General features: G+C 44.1%; 1 protein-coding gene and 1 long non-coding RNA gene across 7 annotated transcripts in view; one reads left to right on the top strand and one right to left on the bottom strand.

The window, feature by feature from the left end:
- The window catches only part of LOC137219357 (uncharacterized), a 126677-nt gene that overhangs the window by 50290 nt on the left and 48945 nt on the right, over positions 1–27442 (bottom strand). The gene's annotated exons all lie outside the window — the stretch shown is intronic.
- Positions 3107–13178, top strand: S100A10 (S100 calcium binding protein A10). Of its 2 annotated transcripts, none has more exons than XM_067727812.1 (3): positions 3107–3278; positions 9674–9836; positions 12766–13178. In XM_067727812.1, exons 2-3 carry the CDS (start codon positions 9705–9707, stop codon positions 12925–12927), a joined length of 294 nt encoding a protein of 97 aa, XP_067583913.1. In that variant the 5' UTR covers positions 3107–3278; positions 9674–9704; the 3' UTR covers positions 12928–13178. The 2 variants fall into 2 exon arrangements, with proteins under 2 accessions (XP_067583913.1, XP_067583912.1); XM_067727811.1 differs by having other exon boundaries at positions 3179–3278; positions 9684–9836.

Below are 27442 nucleotides of genomic sequence, written 5' to 3'. Positions count from 1 at the left end.
TGGAGAAAGGACAGCCTCTTCAATAAGTGGTGCTGGGAAAACTGGACAGCTACATGTAAAAGTATGAGATTAGATCACTCCCTAACACCATACACAAAAATAAGCTCAAAATGGATTAAAGACCTAAATGTAAGGCCAGAAACTATCAAACTCTTAGACGAAAACATAGGCAGAACACTCTGTGACATAAATCACAGCAAGATCCTTTCTGACCCACCTCCTAGAGAAATGGAAATAAAAACAAAAATAAACAAATGGGACCTAATGAAACTTCAAAGCTTTTGCGCAGCAAAGGAAACCATAAACAAGACCAAAAGACAACCCTCAGAATGGGAGAAAATATTTGCAAATGAAGCAACTGACAAAGGATTAATCTCCAAAATTTACAAGCAGCTCATGCAGCTCAATAACAAAAAAACAAACAACCCAATCCAAAAATGGGCAGAAGACCTAAATAGACATTTCTCCAAAGAAGATATGCAGACTGCCAACAAACACATGAAAGACTGCTCAACATCATTAATCATTAGAGAAATGCAAATCAAAACTACAATGAGATATCATCTCACACCAGTCAGAATGGCCATCATCAAAAAATCTACAAACAATAAATGCTGGAGAGGGTGTGGAGAAAAGGGAACACTCTTGCACTGCTGGTGGGAATGTGAATTGGTTCAGCCACTATGGAGAACAGTATGGAGGTTCCTTAAAAAACTACAAATAGAACTACCATATGACCCAGCAATCCCACTACTGGGCATATACCCTGAGAAAACCGAAATTCAAAAAGAGTCATGTACCAAAATGTTCATTGCAGCTCTATTTACAATAGCCAGGAGATGGAAACAACCTAGGTGCCCATCATCGGATGAATGGATAAAGAAGATGTGGCACATATATACAATGGAATATTACTCAGCCATAAAAAGAAACGAAATTGAGCTATTTGTAATGAGGTGGATAGACCTAGAGTCTGTCATACAGAGTGAAGTAAGTCAGAAAGAGAGAGACAAATACTGTATGCTAACACATATATATGGAATTTAAGGGAAAAAAATGTCATGAAGAACCTAGGGGTAAGACAGGAATAAAGACACAGACCTACTGGAGAACGGACTTGAGGATATGGGGAGGGGGAAGGGTGAGCTGTGACAGGGCGAGAGAGAGTCATGGACATATATACACTAACAAACGTAAGGTAGATAGCTAGTGGGAAGCAGCCGCATGGCACAGGGATATCGGCTGGGTGCTTTGTGACAGCCTGGAGGGGTGGGATAGGGAGGGTGGGAGGGAGGGAGACGCAAGAGGGAAGAGATATGGGAACATATGTATATGTATAACTGATTCACTTTGTTATAAAGCAGAAACTAACACACCATTGTAAAGCAATTATACCCCAATAAAGATGTTAAAAAAAAAAAGTCATGGTAAATGTTATTATTATTTTAAGAACGTCTATCAAATGTTTCTCCTCCAGGAATTGTTCTGCGACCATTCCATGGGGACTTGGAGGCCCCTCCTCAATGTTCTCACAGTGTCCCTTCGTGTCCTCTACCATTCACTGAGCTCACTGGATTTTAGCCATTTGCTAATCTATCTTCCAACAAGATTTGAAGCTCTTTGAGAGACAGGACTGATTCTTTGATTTCTGAATCCCCAGGCCCTAGCACATACATTAAGCATTCCTAAATGTTTGTGAATCAAATGAAGAAATCAAATAAGGAGTCTATAGTATACGGAACTCAGGTATTCTCATTCTAAACCCAGTTGCATATTTCCTGGAACTAAAGGGATCTAGAATTTTCTCCATTCTTGACTGTAACCTAGGGCCTAGCAAGAATTTAGGAAGCCTGTGTTTTTTGCAGGAGTTCCCCCCGAACATTCAGCACCAGTGTTGCAGGAATCCAGCAGAGTGAGAGCTGAAATCCAAGTTTTTTCCTGGCAAGAGCCAAGATTAGTCACTTAGAGGCACTTGGAGGATTCCCCAAGTCTGCTCATTCCTTTGGGATCACTCAGTCCTCCCAGGACCTCCCCTGGGAACAAAGGAAAACCCAAGACTTGGGACTGGGCCCTTTTCCAACAACAGCTGCTAGTAGTTTGCATTTAACCCTAAACCACAATTAAAATAAAGGGGGGGGGGCTACTTTCCTGGTGGCGCAGTGGATAAGTCTCCGTGCTCCCAGTACAGGGGGCCAGGTTGGATTCCTGATCAAGGAACTAGATCCCACATGCATGCCGCAACTAACAGTTTGCGTGCCACAACTAAGGAGCCCTCCTGCTGCAACTAAGACCTGGTGCAACCAAATAAATAAATATTTTTTAAAAAAAATGGCGGGGGGAATAGCGTCAGCTAGGAAACACTTAGGTTTTCTCTAAATTTCTTCTAAAGAGTTTGAAGACCAAACAGGCCAATTTCAGGACAAAAAAAGGAGACCCTGAAACAGGCTTTAACAATATCAACTACGACAGAAACCATTCACACTAAGAGGGGTAAATCTCCAGTTCAACAAAGGGTTTGTAACGCCCTCGAGCTGACTAGCCACCAAACGGCAACCACCCCCCTCCACTCCGCGAGCAGGCGCCGGCAGGGAACTCGCCTTCTCTGAGAGCTGCCCGTAGACTGGGGGCCCAGGCCTTGGAGACCCTCCCAACTGACCTCCTAGGGCCTTATCTGAAATCAACCAAGTATGACGCCCTCGCGGTCATTAGGACTCCACGAGCCCCTCCCTGCAGTATCATCTAGAAAATAATTCCTAGACCCGTAGGTTACGGACGAGCGCTTACAATCTGGTTCTGGGCCAGCGCGCCCCACCCGCAGAATGGCTGGATTCTTGGATTTGCACACTCATTCGCTCTCTAAAACCAAACCCGAGAGGAAGGGCATGGCCGAGGGTGGGGATGTCCTAAAATATTCCAGAGTATTTGAGTAGGAAGAGAAGTTTACAGTATTGTTCTCACTGGGGGCGGTGTGGAGCCCTGGAGCGAGGCTCCTCCGCACAGCGAAAGAAGGGTGTGTGCGCTGCGCCCGGGGTGTGAGTGTTGGGTGCGGGGGCAGGAAGAGGAGGGAGGAGAAGGGGTGGGGTGAGCGGAGGCCCTGACACCGGCCCAGGCTCCTCCTGCCTCCCCCGCTCCCCGCCCCCACTTACTAAGGCGCCCAGCCCGCGGCGCTCTGCTCACTGGTCGCGCGTCCCCGCCAGCCGAGCGCCCCCGCCAGCCGAGCGCCCCCGCCAGCCGAGCACCCCCGCCTGCCGAGCGTCCCCGCCGCGCCTCCTGTCACGGTGAGTTCCGCCCGCCGGTCCCGGGCGGTCCCCAGCCCCAGACCCCGCGCCCGTGGAAACCCCCGCATCGGCGGCTCTGGCTCGCCCGGCTGGCTTCGCCGGGTGTCCCGGGCGCCGGGGGGCCTGGTCGAGGATCAGCTGCAGATGGGGAGGTATCTGGGCCACACCCCGGCTTGGCGAGCAGCGTCCCCGACCCGCCCCGGCGCGACCCCCCAGATCCTCGCGGGGGGGGGGCGGGAGGGAGCCCTTGTCCTTCACTACTGTACCTCCGTTTTGGTTGACCCGGGGTCTGCTCTCTCCTACCTTTCGGTTTATCTTTTTTTACACCCACTTTCCTACTTTTCGACTAGTCTCCCCAGTTACCCGAACCCCCGCTTCTGGTCCCCTGTCCTGGCCGGCGTATTTCTTTGTGTGCTCCGGCTGCAGGCTGACCTCTGTCCAGATGTTCGTAGCCACCTCCTAGATGGACGGCCCGTGCAGGCTCGGGGAGGGCTGGCGGTTTCCCTACCCAAAGGACACCCCTCAGCCCCTCTCCCCGATGCTTCAGGTTGGGCTTCCTGTTGTTTGTCTGCTAGACGGGAAGGTTCTTACTGCCGACCGAGGGAGGAAAGTCTATTAGTTTTCTTTATAACGCAGTTTTGCTGAGGGGTGGGGGTAAGAGGGGGAGGGAAGCCCATGTGAAACCTGTGTGAAGTGATTTTTGTACTGAAAGGGATCCCTTCTTGCTGTCTTAAACAAGTGGAACTATACAGAGATAGAGGAAGAGCAGGCTTAATGAAGCATCTTCTAACCCAGACTAATCTGTCCCAGTGCAATGAGCTGTAGGTACCTGGTCACAATTTGAGCCTGGCCAGAGGAGGGGCGCTTCCCCCAGGCCTGGATACCACAATCTCTAGCCGCGGCCGGACTCCACCTAACTGAAACCCGGAATCTGCCTTGTTGGGCCGGGATGGTGGGGAAAGCAGAGAAGCAAGCCCCGTGCCAGGCGCAGCCGAGCCCTGGGCCGGACTCTGGAATACATTAAGCCCACCCCCTTCGCTGGGAGCTTTCTGCAGGGCGTGGTTAGCACAAAGGGCTCCCGGATTCTCCTAGTGGAGGCCTGTGACTCAGTTGTAAGCCCATGTGGGTGTGGCCCGGATGGTTCCAGATCCTCTCTGCAGATGGTTCAGACAGAACACTCCCTGAAGGAAAAGGGGAACTGTGCCATCTTAGAGGGCATTTTCCAAGAGGAAGTGAGTCACACCAGGACTTGGCCTGCAACCTGAAGGAGAGGTTTCTTGACTGAAGACAGCAGTTAGACTGGTAGGGTGAAGACAGCAGTTAGACTGGTAGGGCCGTGGCAGAACTGCTGCTGGGTTATCGGCCTGTATGCCTGCTGGCAGGCTGCCCCGGCTTTATTTGGGAGGTAGCTCTTCCCGTTAAGAGGTTTGCAGTTGCTGCAGATGCTTTTTCCCCTGCAGCCTGAGTTTCAACCTGCAGCAGTGGATTTTTATATCCTGCACCTCAGGTGAGGCCAGGCTCAACACTCTGTCAATGATCTTTGCCTCCAGCGTGTTTCAGCAAATTGCAAAAGGTAATGACAGGCATTAGGGCAGGAATGAGTTCATATAACTCATTTGGAATTTCTTCATCAGCCCTGCCCCCACAGATTCCTCTCCAGTTTCTATTTAATCATCTCTTCCAAATGATGTATTCCTTCCTTGACAGCCAGAAGCTACTTTCTTCACTGGGTCCTTGATATACCATTTGGAGATTATTTTGGTTCTTCAAATTTTCCTGAGGGTCTACTGAGCATAGCACCCTGACTTCTAGGTGATGGTCTTCCCTGGCTTTTCCTGCATACAACATCAGATGGCCCCTTTTCCTTCCATGTCTGGCCCCTGTCCAGCCTCTCCAGCAGCCACTCCAGTGAGGTCAGGCCTTGCGCTAGGTGGAGCTGAGACTGAGTGCCTCCTTGCTTTCCATGGACAGCTCCAAAAATGTGAATTTTTTAGAGCACTACCCACTTGGTATGGCCTTGATCCAGTCTAGTCTTTTAAAGTTGAGGGAAACAATGGAATCCTTTCAGAGTTATAATGTGCAGATTAGCACTCAGAGTGCTGGGAAAGCTAGACTGATCTTTTTATTAGGATCTTTCTTAAGCTTCTCATTTTCCCGGGACTCAACAATTTAGGAATCTCACATCAAAAGCAAAAAGAATGAATTTGCTTATTTTTAACAATTTTCAGCACTTCCTAGCCCTTCAGTGGTTTTAATAGCAGTTGTCACAGTGGCTATTGTTTGCCGTTCTGGTGATGCCTGACAACTCTTCAAGGAAAACTGGATGTACTCTTTTAGGGTAGAGACGGCTTCAGAGTTCTCCTATTGAATTGTATCTGGAGCTTTTCTTTTGCTGCTCACTTTTTTTAGTGGGAAAGTTTTACATTTGGTGAAAGGTGGGAGAGACAGCCTGGATCAGATTCATTGCTTCCACTCACTTCTTCTGAATTTCTTTTAGGGATCAAATCAAGAATGCCTTCTGGGTTCAATTCCCCATCCCACCCCCCCCAATTTTTTTCTTCTTAAATTCCTCAAAGCAAAAGGAAGGAAACCTAAAACACATTTTAGATAACAGATGTTTGTTTTTACCGACATTCTGCCAATTGTTTTCTGGGTGGGCTGTAAGAAAAGTAGGGTATAGACAAGACACAAAAGAGCAAAGCAGATCAGACTTCTTGCTCTTTGGAAGTCTCCTTTTTGAAATTATGGCCTGGATCTGGGCATGGGTCCAGAGCAAACATTTGGTATTACTTAGGAGCAGACACTTTTCTAAGGAGGCCTCCTACTTCCCTGCTACTCCCAGAAGGATCAAAATTTACATTATTGTCAATTTCCTTCTTACTGATTCATTGAGCAGGCTCTGAGGACAGGGTACTAGCTTATGTGACCCTGCTACTGGAGCCCACAGTTTAGTGTGGAAAGAAACGAACACAGTTAACTAGAATTCAGGACATATTTTAAAATAGTATGACCTTAGCTGGTGAACTCCCCAGAGGCAAGCATCACAGGATAGAGGTGGAGAGCACACCCACGTGTGCCTAACACCGTGACAGGGTCATGCAAAGTAGGTGCTTGGTGAAGGAACAGAAAAAATGGAAAATTGAATTCCCACCACTGTAAATTTGTAAAGCTCAGAATTCTTTTCGGAAGAGAAAACTACACAAAGAAAGACACGTGAGCTTCCACTCTTCAGACCTGTGTAGGAGATACACAGACATCAGAATAAAATGATTCAATAAAAGGTGAGTGAATGATGAATTAGTTAGAGCCTGTGGAGCTCACAGTGAGAGAGCAGTAAAATGGGATAAACCAAAACTCAAGAAAACGGTAAAACTGAGAAGAGAAAGAAAAGGCAGGTCGTGTTGGGTGACCAGACCTGTTTAGCAGGACACACCGTTTTCTCCTCCGCTATGGAATGTACTCTGCTATGGAATGTACTCTGAGGTTCATTCATAGGCCGCCCCTTTCCTGGCCCTTCCCAGCCCTCACCTCCTCCCACAGAGCTCCCAGCCTCAAGGGTTTCAGCCCAGACCCGGTAATCACACCTGCACCTCAGCTCCAGCCAAGGGAATTGTTTGATTGATTCATTCACTCATTAGCAAACACTAAACCACTATTTAGTTGTTAGTGGATAGAACTGAATAATTCACAGTTCTTAACGTAGAGGAACTTAAATCTAAGATAGAGAGACGGGCAAATGATTGGATGGAGTGTTTCAGGTGCCGGAGTAGGCTGTCTGGGTAACAGAGAGGACGCTGCGGCCTCTCAACCCCAGGCCCAAGGCTATCCATTGGAAGTGTTTCCGAGCCAGAAGCTATAGAGTCCCGGGGTGGGACTCTTCTGGGGCGGTGGAAACGGCGAATTCAAGTCCCTGAACTGCTTGCTGCTTTAGCAACCAATGGTCAGTGCTTCTGTCAGCCCAGGCCGGGCAAGCCCCTCCCAAAATGGGAGGGCCGGGCAGGCTGACTCAGTAGGTCAACCGCTGCACTCTGGAAGAGCTGTATGATTCATCCACTAGCCGAAAGAACAGTATTAATCACATCTTCCGCTTTTCCTTCATCTCACTTTAAAACCAGTGTACTTGCTTCACCTTCAAAACGGAATAACTTGCTCGTAGCCCAGGTCAGTGCCCTCAGGGGCCCTGGTTACTGATGAGAGGGTGGTCATCTCTGGTTTTCAAAGCTGTTTTCACTTTCACAACCTTAGATCTCCTGAGTAGCCCCTGATCTACATTCTTATTGCAGAACAAACAGGGAGTCTGTGCTGACTGCGGTGTCCACAGCCCATGTGCTGAGTAAACAGCAGAGGGAGATCCAGTGCGGCAGGAAAGCTCTGTAACTTCATAATGAGCATAGACAATCCCGGGGTGGGTTTGGAGTGACCTGAGTGCTCACTAGAGGAAGACTGGCCTCACTCTCTTGAAGAAGGTATTCAGGGGTGGCCAGGACTTCCTCAGCTTACAAGCTGTATTTCTTAGAGGTTCCTAAATTAGCCTGTTTCCTATTTTAGGGGTCCTTACCCTGCTGTATTCCCTTTCTTACTTCTCTGGCTTTGCAGTGCATTTTCCTTCTGCTCTGCCCTGTGAAGAATGTGAACTAGGTGTCCCACAGCCAGTTCCAGTATCTGGGATCTTTGGGCATTTGTTGTGAAGTGCTCTGCCACTTGAGCTTGGGCACGGGTATTTTTAAACCTCTGTGGTGGCTGACTCCTTTCCTGAGATATTTCAGAACTGGGGTGGGATGCCACAGCCTTCTCCCATAGGTGACTCATTCAGTTCAGTTCTCTTATGTTGCTGGACTTCCAGAGCCAATCCAGGCAAGGCTGACTCCCTCTAAGCCCACTGCCATCTGAAGCCAGATCCTGGCTGTGTCAGGAGAGAGAGGAAAGGGTGTGGTTCCCCTGGAATTCATCCCACAGTGGACCTTGAATTGGCTGCTCTCTCCAAGAGAACTGCTTTCCAGATGAATCATGCCAGATTCTGGTTTATAGCATTCTCCAGAGTATAGCATTCTTTGGCATGCTGATTTCTGTACTTTTCTGGGGATTAAGGGGTAGAACTTTTGACTCTTAAAGTGTAATTTTTCAATCCTCATGTTTACCAACTCCACCTTCTCTGTAGCAGACAGCATTTACGGATCTGTGTTGAGTATGCATGTGTCAGCGGAAGGAACCAGACTGAAAGCATGTCTCCGGTTCCTATTGAGACTCTTCAGGGGAAGTTGCCAGCCTCTCCTTCAATCTCTGCTCTAAACTTATTCTTGATGGGTTTTTTTGTGTTTTTTTTTTTTTTTTTTGAGTGGTATATTACAGTCTCAATTCAAATTCACCTGTTTCCTATCCAGTAGTGATTTTAGGTGGTGTTAGCCAAAGCTACTCCATTCTGGCTGAAGCATGCTCTCCAGTTAAGCAAAATTCATTGGGCTCCTATTAAGTACCAGGCATTGGGTCTTGATGAGACATATGCCCCTAGATTATTATACCTGAATATAATGATCTGACACATCCTTTCCTTTCTTTCTTTTTTTTTTAAATTAAATTAATTAATTTATTTATTTATTGGCTGTGTTGGGTCTTCGTTGCTGCGGGTGGGCTTTCTCTAGTTGCAGTGAGCGGGGCTACTCTTCGTTGCGGTGCATGGGCTTCCCGCTGCGGTGGCTTCTCTTGTTGCGGAGCACAGGCTCTAGGTGTGTGGGCTTCAGTACTTGTGGCACGCAGTCTCAGTAGTTGTGGCAAACAGGCTTAGTTGCTCCACGGCACGTGGGATCTTCCCAGACCAGGGTTCGAACCCACGTCCCCTGCATTGGTAGGCGGATTCTTAACCACTGCACCACCAGGGACGTCCCTTAACTTTGTTTTAAACTATTCACAATGAAAAGCTCTTCCTTTCCCACTGCACCCCAGACTGTGAGAGTAGCTCTTTTGTCTAGTGCTGCCAAAAGTATATCAGATCCCCAAAGGAATTAGGATATACTATTACTTGTTCCTTCTCAAGGAAGTAGATAATGGGCTTTGGATAGCTTTTATTTGGGTAGGGCAACTGCATGTTACTACCAAAGATGCAAATGTCTTTGTTACAATCAATAACAAGTTCAGAACTTTAGTAAAGAATACATGGTGGGCTTCCCTGGTGGCGCAGTGGTTGAGAGTCCGCCTGCCGATGCAGGGGACACGGGTTCGTGCCCCGGTCCAGGAAGATCCCACATGCCGCGGAGCGGCTGGGCCCGTGAGCCATGGCCGCTGAGCCTGCGCGTCCGGAGCCTCTGCTCCGCAGCGGGAGAGGCCACAACAGTGAGAGGCCCGCGTACAGCAAAAAAAAAAAAAAAAAAAAAAGGTTAATGTAAGTTGTTTCTTTACAGCCTTTAATAGGTTCCAACAGACCTCACCAAAATGCCCTCCCAAATGGAACACGCCATGGAAACCATGATGTTCACATTTCACAAGTTTGCTGGGGATAAAGGCTACTTAACAAAGGAAGACCTGAGAGTACTCATGGAAAAGGAGTTCCCTGGATTTTTGGAAGTAAGTGTTGAAAGGCTCAGAAAGAACCAGAACCAGATGTAAAAATCAATGCTTCTGGGCCCTAGTTCCTTTCCCTTCCTCTTTCTAGCCCTTCCCTGTGGAAGTCACTACTAGAAAGGTGTTTTCATTCATTTACTTATTAAACATTATTGAATGCCTACTGTTTGTAAGATACTAGGGGAGGAAACAGAAGGTAAAGAAGACACAGCCCCTGCCCTCAAGGAGCTTACAGTTTGGAAGTGAAATGAGACTACACACAAATCACCATAATGCAAGGTGTTAGAAGGAATCCATCTGGAGTCATCTGTGTCCATTGAGACAGAGTTGCAGGAAAGAAGGCCTTTCACCAGAGTAATCAACCAGGTTGCCTTGTTGCCCTCGGGTCCATAAACCTGGCACTGGAGGTACCACATCCTGGTCACATCCACTTTGAGCAACTTGAATCTCCCTTCTTGAATTAAATCCCTTTAGATAAAGGCTTTAAAATTTTTTTCCAACACTGCTCTAAAGCAATGGTGTCAAGTATCTGCTGAATGAGTGCCAAGCGGCACTCCAGAAATAACTTCTTTTCACATTGAAAATGCAATGAGACAGGAGCACAGTTTGAGTTTATGCCTCACCTTTGACAGATCGAGGGGTCCGTGAAGACCAGAAGAGGATCTGCCATGAGCTCAGATACATCACTCAGGACATTAGGCAACAAGGCACAGTTGCCCTTTTACATCATAGGCCCTCAAGAGACGGCTGTTGCGTTTCACTGAAGGTGAAACATTGCCTAACAAAATATTAGATTGAAATGCAGGCCCTTCTCTCCCTGCCACAGCCAGAGTCATTTGAAGGGATCAGTACTGTGTTCGGTGTGCATTAGCCTCTAAAGGGTGAAGGGAGGAGATGGTAAAAGACAGGGTTCTGCCTCTTGTCATCTCCTGGTAAACAGCATTAATCAAGCCCCTGACTCCTGACTCATTAAACATAGGGTTTTGTAGTACATGATGATTTACATGTTATCAATACCAGTCAGATAAACAGATATAAATAGCTTAACGAGTATCTCAGAGCTGCAGTTACCACAATTCTATCCCAGAATGGGTTAGAGGATACAGCTGTTCTGCTTTTGTACAGTTCTGTGATAGAGCCCCAGACCAGGACCCTAACTGGGAAGGTTGCTTCAGCTTTCTGTACCTCAGTTCCTGCCTCTGGAAAATGAGAGGCTGGACATGATTATCTCCAAGACCACTTTCACTTTCTGTGACCCTTCCAGGCAAGCATAAAATTCAAGGACAAAATGTGCTCATTGTAAACCTGCCCATCACACAAACAAAGGCGTTCTCGGTCTACTTCTGAACACTCATTAATTGTGTTGTCGCATAAGTTAGAAGCCAGGATGATATCACATGAGACGAAGATCCTTCCTCCCTAAAGGCTTTGTGGCTTGGTAAACATAAAGTGTTCAGTACCAAGTACTGAACATGGCAGTATAATTTATTCTAAGCATGGGGTCATAATTCCAAGCACACCCACACTCGCTGCATTCACAGATCGTTTTGTTTCTAAAGTTGACCGCTTACGTCATCCAAATTTCACTCCTGACCACGGCCAGGAAGCTGGGGTTAAGGCCAGAATTAACTGAAACCCACCAAAAGCAGATGTAGCTGCATAGACAGGTTATAGTTGATTGCTTAGGGCGTGTAGGAGATGCTGCTTTACCTTAAGGGATTTCTGAGTGCAGTTTATAAACATCCAGCACACTTGAGACACTGAGTATCAGTTCCCTCACTCATTTATACAATCAATGAAATTCATAAATATTTTACCTGAGTCCTTTAACACCTGTAAAGGGCCATATTTCCCTCTGGTTGATGGCATGGACCCTACAGGAGAAACCACACTTTCCCACTTCTAAGCATCATCACTACGAAAAGGAATGATCAAGCCAATCACCTTGAAAACAGAGTAAAAGAAAAAACAAAGGGGATCTTACCTGCTCATCTTAGTTCCATGTATTCATGCTAGGCATTGAGAATCATGGGGAGTTTTATAACTCCATCACACATACTGCTTTTGAAGTACATCCAGTGTAAAACAAAGAGTACATCCAGCAAAGAGTATAGGATGGCATAGATTGACCAACTTATTAAGAACAGAAGCAATCTTAGAAACACTCTAGTCCAACCTCAATTCTTAGTTGTTACACGAAGGCCCACCAAGCTGTGTGACTTACTCTAGGTCACCTGGCTAATATGTTATGAAGCCACCCTAGACTGGCCTCAGCTGTGCCAAGAAATGAGGACCATCTGCCTGAACTCTTTAAACCTAACACACCCCAGGGAATCATTAACACCTCTTTAAAATCCATAGAACAATGATCTGAAAGTTACTCCCTAAATAATCGCATGAGGTCTTTCATAGGAGTTTCCTTCTTTAAGGACTTGACCGTGCTCTCAGGAATGAAAGCTTGTCAAGAGAATATAAGTTTAAACTAAAAAATGGGGGAATTTGGGGTGGTTCTCAGACAGAATTTTGTGATTTTGAAAATTGTAACAGCTGGACTGTAAGTAAAGCATGTCAGAAGGACATGCTGGTTTCTAAGTGGACTGAGAGTTCAGAGTCGTGAGTCTCCCTTCTCTGGCACTGAATCTCCTCTTTCTAGAAATAGGCTGTTTCTAGTCCCTGAGTTATAAAAAAGAATGGAGTTATATAAAAGAGTGCCATGGAAACCTCTTTCCTAGCTTGAAATAAATATGAATTTACTGAAATGCTCCCTCAAAGCAGAAAAATACATTTAGACGACCTCCAAAGATCACTATGACCTAAAGCAAGAATTCAAGTAATTAGGAGATTATATATATAGCTGTCAGCAGTACAAATCAAAGAAGCTCATCATTGCAACCATTGACTCGTATTTCTTGCCTCTGTCTTTTTTTTTCAGAATCAAAAAGACCCTCTGGCTGTGGACAAAATAATGAAGGACCTGGACCAGTGCCGAGACGGCAAAGTGGGCTTCCAGAGCTTCTTTTCACTAATCGCTGGGCTCACCATCGCGTGCAATGACTATTTTGTAGTACACATGAAGCAGAAGGGAAAGAAGTAGGCAGCACTGAGCAATTACTCCCACCCTGATAAGAATTCTCATAAAGGGTCACTTAAGGAATCTGCCCCACAGCTACCCCTGTATAAGGATTTCCTGAGCAGACTGGGACCCTTAGAAAATGTACAAATAAAATCCAGCTCCACCTTGAGAAGCAGAGAAAGAAAAGTCAATTAAAGCCAGATAAGCTTTTGATTTTTATATTGCTTGCATCCCCTTGCCCTCAATAAACAAATTCCTTTTTTAGTTCTGAATTTGAGACAGAATGTTTGTTCTTCTTCAGAAATGTTTGTTCCCTGCTTCATTCACAAAGAGCCCACATGCCCTTAAGCATCTAGCGCAAGGCAGAGCTCTTTCCACAGAACCTGCAAAATGGGAAAGCACTCTCCACTCAGGCTTGGAGTCTAACTTCTCAAATTGATCTGCCCTGTAGCTGTTCCTAGCTGAAGGACAACAACTCCAAGGATTAAAAGAAGGCACTTCAGGGTATATTCCACCTTTATAATTCCTGAGCATAGTCCTGCCCAGTTAAATCAGTGCCTTTCCAACCAGCACTTTGTATGCCTGAGATGTCTGAGTCCATTTTTCATAGCAAAGTTTCAGCAAACTAGGGTAAGAATAGTTCCATAAGACAACTAATCAAAATCAGTCTAGTGTGATGCCTCTAACAATATAACATTAACGTTTTTAGAGCTGTCATGAGATGCCATGATTGTACTAAGACGTCAGGAAATAGGCTAGCCATGATTTATAATATAATGGGGTGGTGCTTTTTTGTTGAAAATGAAATGCCAGTACTTATGTCTTGATAAATAGCAGAATGTTTCTCCCAGCCCTTTCTGTGTCTGTTACAAGCTTCAGCAGATATGCATTCCATAGCTATTATTAAATAGCTATGCTTATTAATAATACAGTATTCTATATTTTTTATGGAGAGATGAGGTATTAATTGGCACATGAAATTGTCCCAATTAAATAGGTCAATGAAGATGGAAACATCAATATAACTCTGGGGGAAAGTTCAATATAAGGTCATCCACCATCACAAGGAAAAGCATGCAAAAGGGAACAGGATAGTCCAAAACTATCTTTGGGGAAAGGATATCTGTAATAAAATCAAGGCCAAAGATAAAATTCCAACCATTTTATTTTGTCTCAGCCAACAAATGAACAAGGTAAGACAACTTATCTTGTTAGCTATAGTTAACAGATAGCTTTGCTGCTATAGAGTTATATCAGTCAGAAAGTTTACAAAGAGAAGGATTTACTACAAGATATTAAATGGAGGAGCGGAGTTGGCCAGCTAAAGAACTGACTCGAGGAGTGATTCCCAAATCCGTGCTATAGAACTGGGCCCCCAAGGGAACTGCTGGCTCAGGAAGCTGCCTGCTGAACGGGGAAGCCGTTGCTAAAGCTAGCAGCTCCAGAACCACACAACCCATGGCACAGTCCACACTACCAAATATGGGTACCCATTACCCTGCCTCTTTCCACACATGACTTGGCTCCCACATCCAAGTATCAAAGAAGTGCATCTCATTACCAGAAACTCAATCACATCAAAACCTGATGTGATGTGCAAGGGAGTCTGGCAAATAAAGTTTTACATTTTCCAACTTCTACACACTAGGAGTTGGCATGCTGGTCCACCATATCTGCCACAGTGACAATTCTTAATTCTAAGAGAAATCTTCCAGTGGTCCTAGAGACTGTCGTACAGAATGAAGTAAGTCAGAAAGAGAAAAATATTGTATAATATTGCTAATATGTGGAATCTAGAAAAATGATACAGATGAACTTATTTGCAAAGCAAAAATAGAGACACAGACATAGAGAACAAACATATGGATACCAAGGGGGGAAGGGGGAGTGGGACGAATTGGGAGATTGAGAATGACATATATACACTATTATGTATAAAATAGATGACTAATGAGAACCTACTATATAGCACAGGGAACTCTACTCAGTGCTCTGTGGTGACCTAAATGGGCAGGAAATCCAAAAAAGGGGATATATGTATACATATAGCTGATTTACTTTGCTGTACAGCAGAAACTAACACAACATTGTAAAGTGACTATACTCCAATAAAAATTAATTTAAAAAAATAAGAGAACTCTTCCAACCTGTAGGTTAAAGAGATTATTGCTCTAAGGAAACGAGACTCTAAAAGATAACCTCTGACAGCTACAGGGAATAGAGAAGCAAACTGGCCCATCCCAGTAAGGCAAACTTGTATCAGTCCAAATTTACCCTTTTAGTTTACACCACCTGCATCCTGGGGCAACTGTGTTTACTGGGTGTTATAAAATTGGTGTTCAGTTTGCAAATGGGGAGGTGAAAGTGTAACACAGGGATATTATAGGCTCAGATGTCCCGAAATACATAGCAAGCTTTCACACGCTAAGCCTCTTTACCTGAAAACAGAAAGAGAACTATTCCAGGAGAGAGGGCTCTGTGGCTAGGAGAGAGGAAGTATCATTCATCTTCACAGTGGATTTGTAGAGTCTAAAAATTTCTAAAGCAACGTATTATCCCCAGAACATGGCCTCAGATGCTCTGGCCAGGGAATCATCTGAGTCACTGTATTTGAGATGTGTGTGTGGTGGGGCTGGGAGGAGAGGAGAGGGAAAGTGGACAATAACATACTTTTTCTCACCTTAGCCTCACTGCTTGAAGCACTTAGTAGGGAGCTAGTACAAGGAAAACTAAAAGGCTATTTATGGTTTGAAATCCTACACGGCTTTCCATGCCAACGAAAACACAGGGCTCCCACAATCTGACCTGCTGAAACAGCCGTTCAGGCTTTCGGAGCCACAGCCTAATGGCTCCCAGGGGCAAAGCTGCAATTATGCCAACAGTCATCAAGAGGAACCATCTGGAAAATTCCACTCATTCTGCTACACGGCTGAGTTGTAAAAGCAGATTCTGCCCCTCCCCACACCCAGCTGTGAAGGAAGAACAACTAACAGTACAGAAAGCCAGTTTCAAACATGCTGCAGAGCTGACCTTGAAAAACACCTCATTTTCTCTCTTGGACCCGACCATGAGCCAGTTACTTGTGATTTAATACTTTTCTATCCAACTCATCTCAGTGGGAGACCAAGGGCAAGTATATAAACCTCTCTCTCAATTCGACCAATTTGAAAGTGATTGTTCAGGTAACTTCTCTGGCTCTTAACCACAGAGGAATAGTTGTGAATAGAAGTTCAGTCATTTGGCAAATATTTACAAGGGGGACTATATGAATGACACCAAGTAAAGTTCCGTGGCAGATATAAAGAAGCAGAACAGGGCCTGCTCGGAGAGATTATGATCGGGTTGCAAGTGAATAGATAAAACAGACAAAAAGTTAAATAACAACACAACAGAGGATTGGCAAAGGTGAGATGTGATGGGCACCCTTGGTCACTGTTGGTAAGAATGTAATTTATACAACCTCCGGAGGAGGCAAAAGTTGGCAGTAGGTACCAGGATCCTCTGATGTGTTTTCTTGGATCCAATATTTCTATCCCTAAGCATTTCTCGTAACAAAGTAATCAAAGATAGTGACAAAGATTCATATGCAAAGATGTTTAACGCATCATTCTTTAGAATCGTTAAAACCCAAATAAAACCTCCATGTCCAACGATACGGTTATGGTTAAATAAGTTAAGTGTAGATGCACATGGGATACTATATGACTCATGAAAACCATGACTGAAGAATATTAAATAAGATGGGGAATTGTCTATGTAAAGTAAAGCAGACAGCAAAATTGGTATATAATGGGATTCTTCCCTTTTTAAAATATGTGTCTGCATACACACACAGACAATGACCAAAGGAAATATACCCACGTGTGTTTTAGTTTCCAAGGTAGGAGTTACTGGCCTGGGAAATTGTTGTCTTCCAAAAGAAGTTTATGAGCTTATTTTAATTTTCTTCTCTACACACTGCTACATTACCTAAATTTTCTATAATAATTCTACTTTTGCAACCTGGGAAACAAAATTCTAAATAGTATTTTTTTTAAGTGCATGTGAGGGGCTTCCCTGGTGGTGCAGTGGTTGAGAGTCCGCCTGCCGATGCAGGGTACACGGGTTCGTGCCCCGGTCCGGGAAAATCCCACATGCCGCGGAGCGCCTGGGCCCGTGAGCCATGGCTGCTGAGCCTGCGCGTCCGGAGCCTGTGCTCCGCAACGGGAGAGGCCACAACAGTGAGAGGCCCGCGTACCGCAAAAAAAAAAAAAAAAAAAGCGCATGTGTATTTATTGAGGGTCTACCATGAGTCAAGACCTGTATGAGTTACTTCTTAAACATTATCTTATTTAGCCCTCACAGTAACCCTCTTATGGTATTATGATATCCATGTTACAGATGACAAAACTAAGACTCAAGTAACTCCCTCAAAGTCCCACAGTGACAATGTCAAGATCTGAACTCAGATATTGTCTTTTTCTTTCTTTCTTTCTCTTTCTTTTTTCTTTCTTTCCTTTCTTTCTTTATTTCTCTTCTTTCTTTCTTTCCTTCCATTCTGCAGCTGTGTCAAGATGCTATTTGCATGTTATAACATTCAAAAAAGTAAGAAATCATTGTGGGCTGGGCAAGACTAGTCAGAGAAGGTTTTGTATAAGAGGTAGGATCTTATCTGGTCTTCAAAGAGTAGAAGAAATTTGGATAATAGTGTTCTTACTACAATCCAGGTTCTGTTCTAGTGCTTTACAAATATTAACTCATTGCTCCTCCCAGCTTATGAGGTAGGTGCTATTACTTTACAGGTGGTTTGACCAGGGTACCAAGCTGATAAGTGGTGGGGGCAGAATTTGAACCTAGACCATCTAAGGTTTTAACCGCTCTTCCCTGGTGCATCTCTGGACATGGTAATGATAGCACAAAGTAATATCCAGACAAAGAACACCTGGGAGGCCTTTCACAGTCCAGCAGGCTAGAATGGAGTGTATTCACGTAAGGAAGTGCATGTAGGTGGCACAGGAAAGGTAGGAGGTGATAAGTGAATGATAACTGGGAAATAGTAAATGATATGAGAAGTGTGGTGGGTGAGGTCACTGGATTAAAAACTCTACAAATCTAAGGTCTGAGTTATCTCTACTCTTTTGGGAGACAGAGATGAGCCTCTTGTTTAAAAGGAGGTAATCAGCAGAAAATGTGTTCTTGTGAATGTTCTACCCACTTTTTTTCTAGCTTTCACATTCCAGTCACATTCCAGCTACAAAAGATAAAGCAGGGTGGGGATTCTTATTTGTCTTTCTAAGAAGCTCTGAGAACAGAGGAGGAAGGAAAAATATTGACCACTGCCAAGTCCTGCCAAAACCAAGAGAGGGAGAAAATCAAGATGATGGGGCCATAAGGTCTGGGTGAGAAAGCTGCCTCCATGGAACACGAATTCACCTTGTTTCCCACCATGAGTCCCATTTACCTGCAAAATGGCATGTTCACTCCAACTGTAGCTACCCTATATATATATTTTTAAATTAATTTATTAATTTATTTTATTTTTGGCTGCGTTGGGTCTTCGTTGCTGCGCGCGGGCTTTCTCTAGTTGCGGTGAGCCGGAGCTACTCTTTGTTGTGGTGCGCAGGCTTCTCATTGCGATGGCTTCTCTTGCTGCAGAGCACGGGCTCTAGGCGTGCGGACTCAGTAGTTGTGGCTCAAGGGCTCTAGAGTGCAGGCTCGGTAGCTGTGGCGCACGGGCTTAGTTGCTCCGTGGTGTGTGGGATCTTCCTGGATCAGGGAGCGAACCCGTATCCCCTGCATTGGCAGGCAATTCTTAACCACTGCGCCACCAGGGAAGTCCCTATCCTATATATTTTTAGGGTAAAGTCTGGAAGAGTTATGTAAAAGTAAAAATGGTTGTATTATTAAAGTTTTCCTTAACATTTATACATCATCCTTTCAATAAGATTGACCAAAGGTGGAAAAATAATTTCAATTAGCTCTCCAGACACAGAACTTGTACTGCTCAATGTAAAAATCCTATTTGTCACGTTAATGAGCAGCCCCTGCATTTCGGGTTCTTCCTGCAAAGGTTCAGCCTGTCCCTTTCAAGCTCTTCTGGGCATATCCATCAAGGCTCTAATGAGCATTAATAGCACTTAGCCTCAAGCCTGTTCTTCTAGAAGGAGGAGGGAGATGATTCAGCTTTGGTCTCAGCAGGGAGGACTCTGCTCTGTCCTACCCAATCCTGGGTGAGTCAGCGCACAGAGCCAGGTTTCTTGGCATTCTCACAAATTTTACAAATGTTAAAATTTCCTTTCAACGACGTGATTTAAAGCACTACAGGAGTAGCAAACGACACAGAAAATGTGGTCACTGGCCTGCAAAGAGTTTACAGTCTGGTGGAACAAGAGCTGTACATATCACAGCAACAATACATGACAGCGTGTGAGGTAAAGAAATAGCATCAGTGGTGTTAGCTCTGAGGGTTGGGGCTTTCATGGAGGAAGCATCTTGGCCACAAAGGACTGAAAGGAAGATCCACTTTGGGCAGGGAAGGCTGGGAAGAACAGAAAGGAACACATAGAAAACGTGGAAAGGCAAGAAGGAGCAGTGAGAAGCCTGGCAGGGCTGTGACCTGGGATGGGAGTGCTGTCAGATGGAGGATGGACACGGACCTCCTCACGGCTAATGGGGGGTGGGGGCCGCTGGTAGGATTCATCAAGATGTTGAGCAAGGGAGTGGTATTTCAGCACAATTAATGCGACACAAGTAACAGATGTGGGAGAGACTAGAGACCTACCAATCAAGTCTACTGCTCACTGGACTGCTGTGAAAACACTTAGGGAGATCTCAATGTGCTGATTTGGAATGGTCTCCAAGACACAGTATTAGAGTAATAAAGTACAGAAGAGTATGCATCTGTCTGTCTATGTGTCTATTAAACGACCATTTGTGAAGAAATGACAGGGGAGAATGTAAGCACATAATTACTTAAATATGCAAAAAACATATCCAAAAAGAATATACAAGAAACTGATGAAACTGGATGATTCCCAGAAAGAACAGGATGGCTGCAGGAACAAGAATTGGGAAGGAGAATATTTATGTGTCCTTTTGTATCATTAGAATTTGAGTCCATGTAGAGATACAAAAAATTAATAAAATTATACTTTAAAAAATAATTCATTGTTTTAAAAAATATTTTAAAGAACTTTCCTGTCTTTAGTAAACATGTATTGTTTTAATAATCAAAGCTTCACATTATTCTCTTAAGGTTTTATGTGCATATTGTAATAATCTGAGTAAGATAAGTTAAGGTTCAGACTAGAGTACTCGAGGCAAGAATGTAAGGATGAGGTGGATGCAAACAGACAGAATGATATCGAAAGTGAGGATGGGTACTGGAATTGAAGAAGAATTTATTCTTCAAAGGCCACTCTTCACACCGAATATATACGATAAACAGCAGATAATTAGGATCTGCTAAGGATTCCCTAAGCCTGTGCTTCTTCACACTGTGGCCAGGGGGTTTTGGGTGAGAGTCAACGACAGAGTTTACTCAAGTTATAGCCTCAGTAGGGAGCACTTTTCTGGAGCACCCACTTTACTTAATGGTGTCATTTAAAACAATTTTATACTAAAACAGATCTTCAGCATAAAACACAGGACTTCTAAGAAAATTCCCTCCTACAGGGTGTTCCTTTTGGCTGCACCTTTTGGATACCTCCCCACAACACACACACACACAAGGCAGGTGTTCACTTTCCTCTGCTACAACCAGCACTTTGGAGGATCCACTTGAGAAGCCCACATTGGGCAGCCAGGCTCACCCCATGCAATGCAAACAGCCCCATGTGGCAAGCTTCCAGCATCCTCACACCCCTTCTACCCTTAGACCCCCACCATTTACCCTGACCCTCTGGGCCCTTCACTCTCCTGTCTCCCCCATGTCTGACCTCTTTGTTTATGCTCTTATTTACCGCCCTGCTCCAACTTTAGGACTGAGGCACACTCACACTTTGCATGCTAACAATACTGACTTCCTTCCTTAACAGAGATTCTCCCTATCTATGTTTTCTCAGACCACCCTGAAAAATCTAGAACCTTCTACACGACTGCAGTCTCCTAGGCAGCACCACTCCCACCAGGCATTCTCAGGTCACAGATCCAGGGACCAGAACACAAAACAAAGTATTTTAAAAATGTAACAGGACTCGATGACCCATTAAAATGGGTGGAAAATAGAAGTATTAGTTGCACCTTCAAAATCTATGCAAGCTTGACCCCTTGGGCTGGGGGCTGGGGTGGCAGACTTCCAAAAGAAGCCCAACTGCAGTGAATCATTATATACGAGGATTTGTCTAAACCAAATCCTGAATTTGATCTGGCATTAGCCCATAGACTTTGCACATTCCCTGCTGGGATCTGTCAGCAACACTGTGGGTCAGGTGTGTGACCTTGGCTGCTCCTGTGGCCTCCACTTACACTTCATGGACCAGGTTTTGCCTTCTTATCCCTCCTTCACTGGCCTCCAACTCTCAGTCTAGGCCTGGTTCTGCCTTCTCAGCACTGACCACTCATCACAGTGGGAACAGGAAGAGGGAGGGGTCAGAGGAGCTGCTTGAGTGGACAGAAGATTGAGAGGTCCACTGACAACATCCCAGAAGCCTGGGAGAGGGGCTTGTGAGCCCTGTGATGAGAATGCTTGGGAGGTACCTGGTACAGTACTTAACGTTAGGGCTCTGGAGTCAAGCAGACCTGTGCTCAAATCCTGCCTGTTACTGTCAACTTTATGACATATCGATAGGAATAGGTACCACCTATTGCCCATTTTCTATTGGCCAGGCATCTGCTGAGCTCTTAATATGCTTTATCTCATTTAATCCTCACAGCAACACTTTGAGTTGAGTATTCTTATTGTCCCCACATTACAGATGAAGAAACTGAGCTGCAGAGAAGTTAAGCAATTTGTCCAAGGTCACAAAAGTTTTTAAGTGGTAGAGCTGTGATTCATACCTAGGTCTGATTCCGAAGTCTATGCCTTTAGTCAAATAACTATTGAGTAGACAGGGAAGAAGTCAGAAAAACAGATTTGAGAATCAAGTCCAGTTATTCTCGTCATTAGAGACCAACAGTCCCAGCCTGCAGGGCAATATCATAATTGTTTAAGAGTCCACACTCAGGAGCCAGATCTTCTGGGTTCAAATTCTGGCTTTGCTACTTACAGGCTATGTAACCTTGAACAAGTTACTCAGCCTCTTTGTCCCTCTGTTTTCTCCTATGTAAAATGGAGACAATAACAGAACCTACCTCAAAGCATTGCTCTAGGATTAAGTTACTATGTCTAAAACACCTAGAACAATGCTTGGCACTATATAAATATTGACTATTATTAGTCATGCAACTTTTTCTCAGTTTAAGTTTAGGAAGTTGGAAGGAGAAAGACAAAATCCTGGTAGACAGGTTATATGCCAGGGAATATTATAAAGCCACATAATTCATCTTCCAACCAGCAGGTCCCTCCCTACCCTCAAGCTACACAAAATAATGCTTTGTTGAAAGAGCAAGAGCTTTGGAGTCACAAAGACTTGGGTTCAACACTTACTTCACCACCTCCTCTGTAGCCCTGGGCAAGTTACTTGACCTCTTTGAGCTTCAGTTTTCTCATTTGTAAGACAGACCCAATTATATCCAAGTGGCAGGACTGTTAGGAGGAACAAAGGAGATAATTATATAAAATACGCATATTGGTGTTTCTCAGCCATACACAGAGGCAGAAGCAAGGTTCTTTATTCTAGCAAAGTCTTGCTCAGGAAGAAAAGGCAGACCTTTGGTACTGAGTTGGTCAAACATTAATTAAGGGCAGCCTCTTCTGCTAGATCTCTACCAAATGACACCGCACATTTGTGCCAGTAAAAGCTCTTTCCATTCTAGCTTATCAAGTCATAAAACAAGGGAATAACTAAATGTTAGTCATTTTCAGGGGACTTCCTATGGGGAACTTAAGCTTATAAAACACTGCAGACAAATGAGCATCACAGTTTGGGTTCAAAGCAACCCAGGGGTCAGAAGACCTAGGTTCTCCTTTTTGACTTTGAGCAAGTTATCTAACTTTGCCGGATAACTTGAAAATTGGGGAAAACAATATCCATCCCTGTAGAGTTTTGTAATGACTAAATGCCATAATATATAACCCACACTGATTCTTTCCTGCCTTTCTCCTTTTCAAATAGACAAGATTAACCCCTAAGGTTAATCCCTCCTCCTGTGCTCTAGTTTTCAGCTCCTCCCTGACCTCTAAGAGATTTCACTCCACCAGTCATCTACTCTCTTCTATACCTTCTTCCCATCACTCCCTCTACCAGCTCATTCCACTCATTTCCATCAGTGTTTATGTATGCCTAAATCCTCCTACTAGAAGAAAAAATTACTCCCTCAGATCCATATTCCGCAAATTTCTTGAAAAAAAATTAATCTCACCTGCTCTCTCCATTTCCTCACCTCCTCCTTCTTAATTCTTTCTGCTCTATATTATGTCCATACCACTCCACTGAAAATGTTTTCGCCTAAACTACCAAAAAACTCCCTCCAATAGATAATTTTTAGCCTTTAATATATTTGACCTTTCAGCAGGATTCACTCTTGTTAGCTATTCCTTCTTTTAAAACATTCTCCCCTTGGGTTCCACAAGGTCTCGTTCTTCCGATTTTGCTCCTGCCTCTCCGGTTTATTCTTATTCTCCCTTGTTGGTATCTCTTCTTCCTTAAATGTTGATCTTTCTTAAGGATATTGACTCGGCCCTTTTCTCTTCCCACATTAACTCTGCCCTGGGTAGTTTCATTCACCACACCCCTTCTCCCATTCAGTTACCATCAATATTGTAAAAACCCCACTTGGATGTTCCACAGGCTGCTCAAACTCAACATAAAAATTACATTCATGAGTTTCCAGTCTGGCATGTAAGAAGTTTGGAAGTCAGCACTCCACCTTAACAACAAGTAAAAAGTTGAACAAACTGAGAAATCAAAACTCTTCTTAGATCCATGGGAGAAGTGAGGTCACAGGGAAAACCACTGCCCCCCAAATTGGATAGGTCAACAGGAGAATATAAAGAATCACAACCCACTAGAACAGACACGTCCATAAGAATCAGTGTCAGAGTAGGGACATCTGAACTGTAACTGATAAATTACTGGAGGCTCAATGTGGGCAAGTCTGAAAGACAAAAACTCCAGGGAGGCCCAGTCATTGGGAGGCCCCCACACTTCTAAAAAGTTTAGCTCCTGAAGTTCCACCAGGTTCTCACAGTGACTATTAAAGAAAAATCCCAAAGTGCTTCCAGCGGGGAGAAGAGAAATGAACCATTATGAAATACTCCAGAGCATTCTGTTTTTCTTAACAAGGTCTGTCCTCAGAAGAAACTATTAAAACCAGAACTTGCTAGGGTTTTATCAGAGCCTAACTGACCTGAGGCAAGGGAAACACCCAACTCCAGCTGGCTCTAGCCTTCCACAGTTGGGAGAAGGAAATACCAAACTTCAGCCCACTGTAGCCACCTTGTTCCACCTAAAGGGAGGTAGGGAGGAACAGAGAAGTATGTGTGAAGTCCACAGTCTAGAAGCACAGGCCTACCAAAAGACTGAGATTAATCAGGACTATAGAATGCTTCCCCTCCCCTGACACCTTACCAGTACTGTTACTAAAGGCCTATTTACAGCAGTTCCTTTTACCTAGTACATCATGTCTGGGTATCAAGAAAAAGTTACAAGACATACTAAAAGGCAAAAAATACAGTTTGAAGAGACAGAGCAAGCATCAGAACCAGACTCAAATATGGCACTGTTGTTGGAATTACCTGACAGGTAACTTAAAACAACTATGATTAATATGCTAAGAACTCTAATGGATATAATAGACAGCATGCAAGAACAAATGGGCAATGTAAACAGAAAGATAAAAATTCTAAGAAACAGCAAAAAAGAAAAGAGATCAAAAACTCAGCAACAGGGCTTCCCTGGTGGCAAGTGGTTGAGAGTCCACCTGCTGATGCAGGGGACATGGGTTCATGCCCCGGTCCGGGAGGACCCCACATGCCACGGAGCGGCTAGGCCCGTGAGCCATGGCCACTGAGCCTGTGCATCCAGAGCCTGTGCTCCGCAACGGGAGAGGCCACAACAGTGAGAGGCCCGCATACAGCAAAAAAAAAAACAAAACTCAGCAACAGAAATGAAGAATGCCTTGAATGGGCTTATTAGTAGACTGGACATGGCTGAGAAAAGAATCTCTGAGCTTGAGTATATCTCAGTAGAAACCTCCAAAACTGAAAAGCAAAGAAAAAAAGGTCTGAGAAAAACAGAATATTCAAGAACTGTAGAATGACTAAAAAAGGTGTACCATATGCATATTGGGAATACCAGAAGGAGAAGAAAGAGAGAAGAACAGAAGAAATATTTGAAACAATGATTGAGAACTCCCCCAATCAATGTGAGACACCAAACCACAGATCCAGGCATCTCAAAGAACACCAAGCAGGATAAATGCCCAAAACACTATACCTAGGCATATCATTTTCAAACTACAGAAAATCAAAGATAAAGAAAAAATCCTGAAAGAAGCCAGAGGGAAAGAACACCTTACCTATAGAAAAGCAAAGGTAAGAATTACACCCAGCATTATGCAAGCAAGAAGAGAGTAGAGTGTAATATTTAGTGTTCAGAGGAAAAAAAAACCCTAGAGTTTTGTATCTTGTGAAATTACCCTTCAAAAATGAAGGAGAGGACTTCCATGGTGGTACAGTGGTTAAGAATCTGCCTGCCAATGCAGGAGACATGGGTTCGAGTCCTGGTCCGGGAAGATCCCACATGCCACGGAGGAACTAAGCCCGTGCACCACAACTAGTAAGGCTGCACTCTAGGGCCCGTGAGCCACAACTACTGAAGCTCGCATACCATAACTACTGAAGCCCATGCGCCTAGAGCCCATGCTCCGCAACAAGAGAAACCACCGTAATGAGAAGCCCATGCACTGCAACAAAGACCCAAAACAGCCAAAAATAAATAAATAAATTTTTTTAAATGAAGGAGAAATAAAGATTTTCTTAGACAAACAAAAACTGAAGGAATTTGTTGCCAGTAGATCTGTCTTGCAAGAAGTGTTAAAAGAAGTTCTCGGGACTTTCCTGGTGGTCCAGGGGCTAAGACTCCACGTTCCCAATGCAGGGGGCCTGGGTTCAATCCCTGGTCAGGGAACTAGATCCCACATGCATGCCTCAACTAAAGATCCCGCATGCTGCAACAAAGGTCCTGCACACATCAGCGATATCCCGTGTGCCACAACTAAGACCCGGCGCAGCCAAATAAATAAATAAATATACAAAAAAAAGTTTTCTAGGGAGAAGGAAAATTATATAGGTCAGAAATTTGCAACTACATAAAGAAAGAAAGAGCATCAGAAATGGAGTAAGTGAAGGTAAAATTAAAACTTTTATTTTTCTTATTCTTAATTGATCTAACAGAAAATACATTGTTCAAAATAATAATAGCACTGTATTCAATTATGCAACAGGAAAAAAAATCTGTTAGGACATAGTTGAATTCAACAGTACCATCAACTGGATATAACTGACATCTATAGACTACTTCATCCAACAACAGTTGGATTCTTCTCAAGTCCATATGGAACATACACCAAGATAGACCATATCCTGGGCCATAAAACATACCTTGACACATTTAAAAGAAATCATACAATGACTGCTCTAATACCACAATGAAATTAAACTACAAATCAATAATATGGAGATTAAAAGCACAGCTCTAAATAACATATGTGTCAAAGAAGAAATCTCAAGCAAAACTTAAAAATATTTTGAACTAAATAAAAATAAAAACACAACTTATCAAAAGTTGTGGGATGCAGTGAAAGCAGTGCTTAGAGGGAAAGTTGTAACATTGAATGCATATATTATAAAAGAAGAAAGCTCTAAAATCAATTACCGGGACTTCCCTGGGGGCGCAGTTGTTAAGAATCCACCTGCCAATGCAGGACACACAGGTTCAAGCCCTGGTCTGGGAAGATCCCACATGCCACGGAGCAACTAAGCCCATGCGCCACAACTACTGAGCCTGCACTCTAGAACCTGTGAACCACAACTACTGAGCCCACGTGCCACCACTACTGAAGCCCATGTGCTCTAGGGCCCGTGTGCCGCAACTACTGAGCCCACGTGCTGCAATTACTGAAGCCCACACACCTAGAGCCCATGCTCTGCAACAAGAGAAGCCACCACAATGAGAAGCCTGCGCACCACAACAAAGAGTAGCCCCCACTTGCCACAAGTAGAGAAAGCCTGCACACAGCAATGAAGACCCAACACAGCCAAAAAAAATCAAATACCCAAGCTTCCACTTTAGGAAACTAGAAAAAGAAGAGCAAATTAAATCCAAAGTAAGCAGAAAAAAGAAGAAGACAGCAACTTAGAGCAGAAACCAAGGAAACTGAAAACAGCAAGTCAATAGGGAAAGTCAACAAAACCAAAAGCTAGTTCTTTGAAAATATCAATAAAATAAAAAAGAGA

This window comes from Pseudorca crassidens, chromosome 2 (genome assembly GCF_039906515.1).
Source record: "Pseudorca crassidens isolate mPseCra1 chromosome 2, mPseCra1.hap1, whole genome shotgun sequence".
Classification (NCBI taxonomy): domain Eukaryota; kingdom Metazoa; phylum Chordata; class Mammalia; order Artiodactyla; family Delphinidae; genus Pseudorca; species Pseudorca crassidens.
Note: the sequence above shows the minus strand (reverse complement) of the source record. Positions and strands in the feature narration are given on the sequence as shown.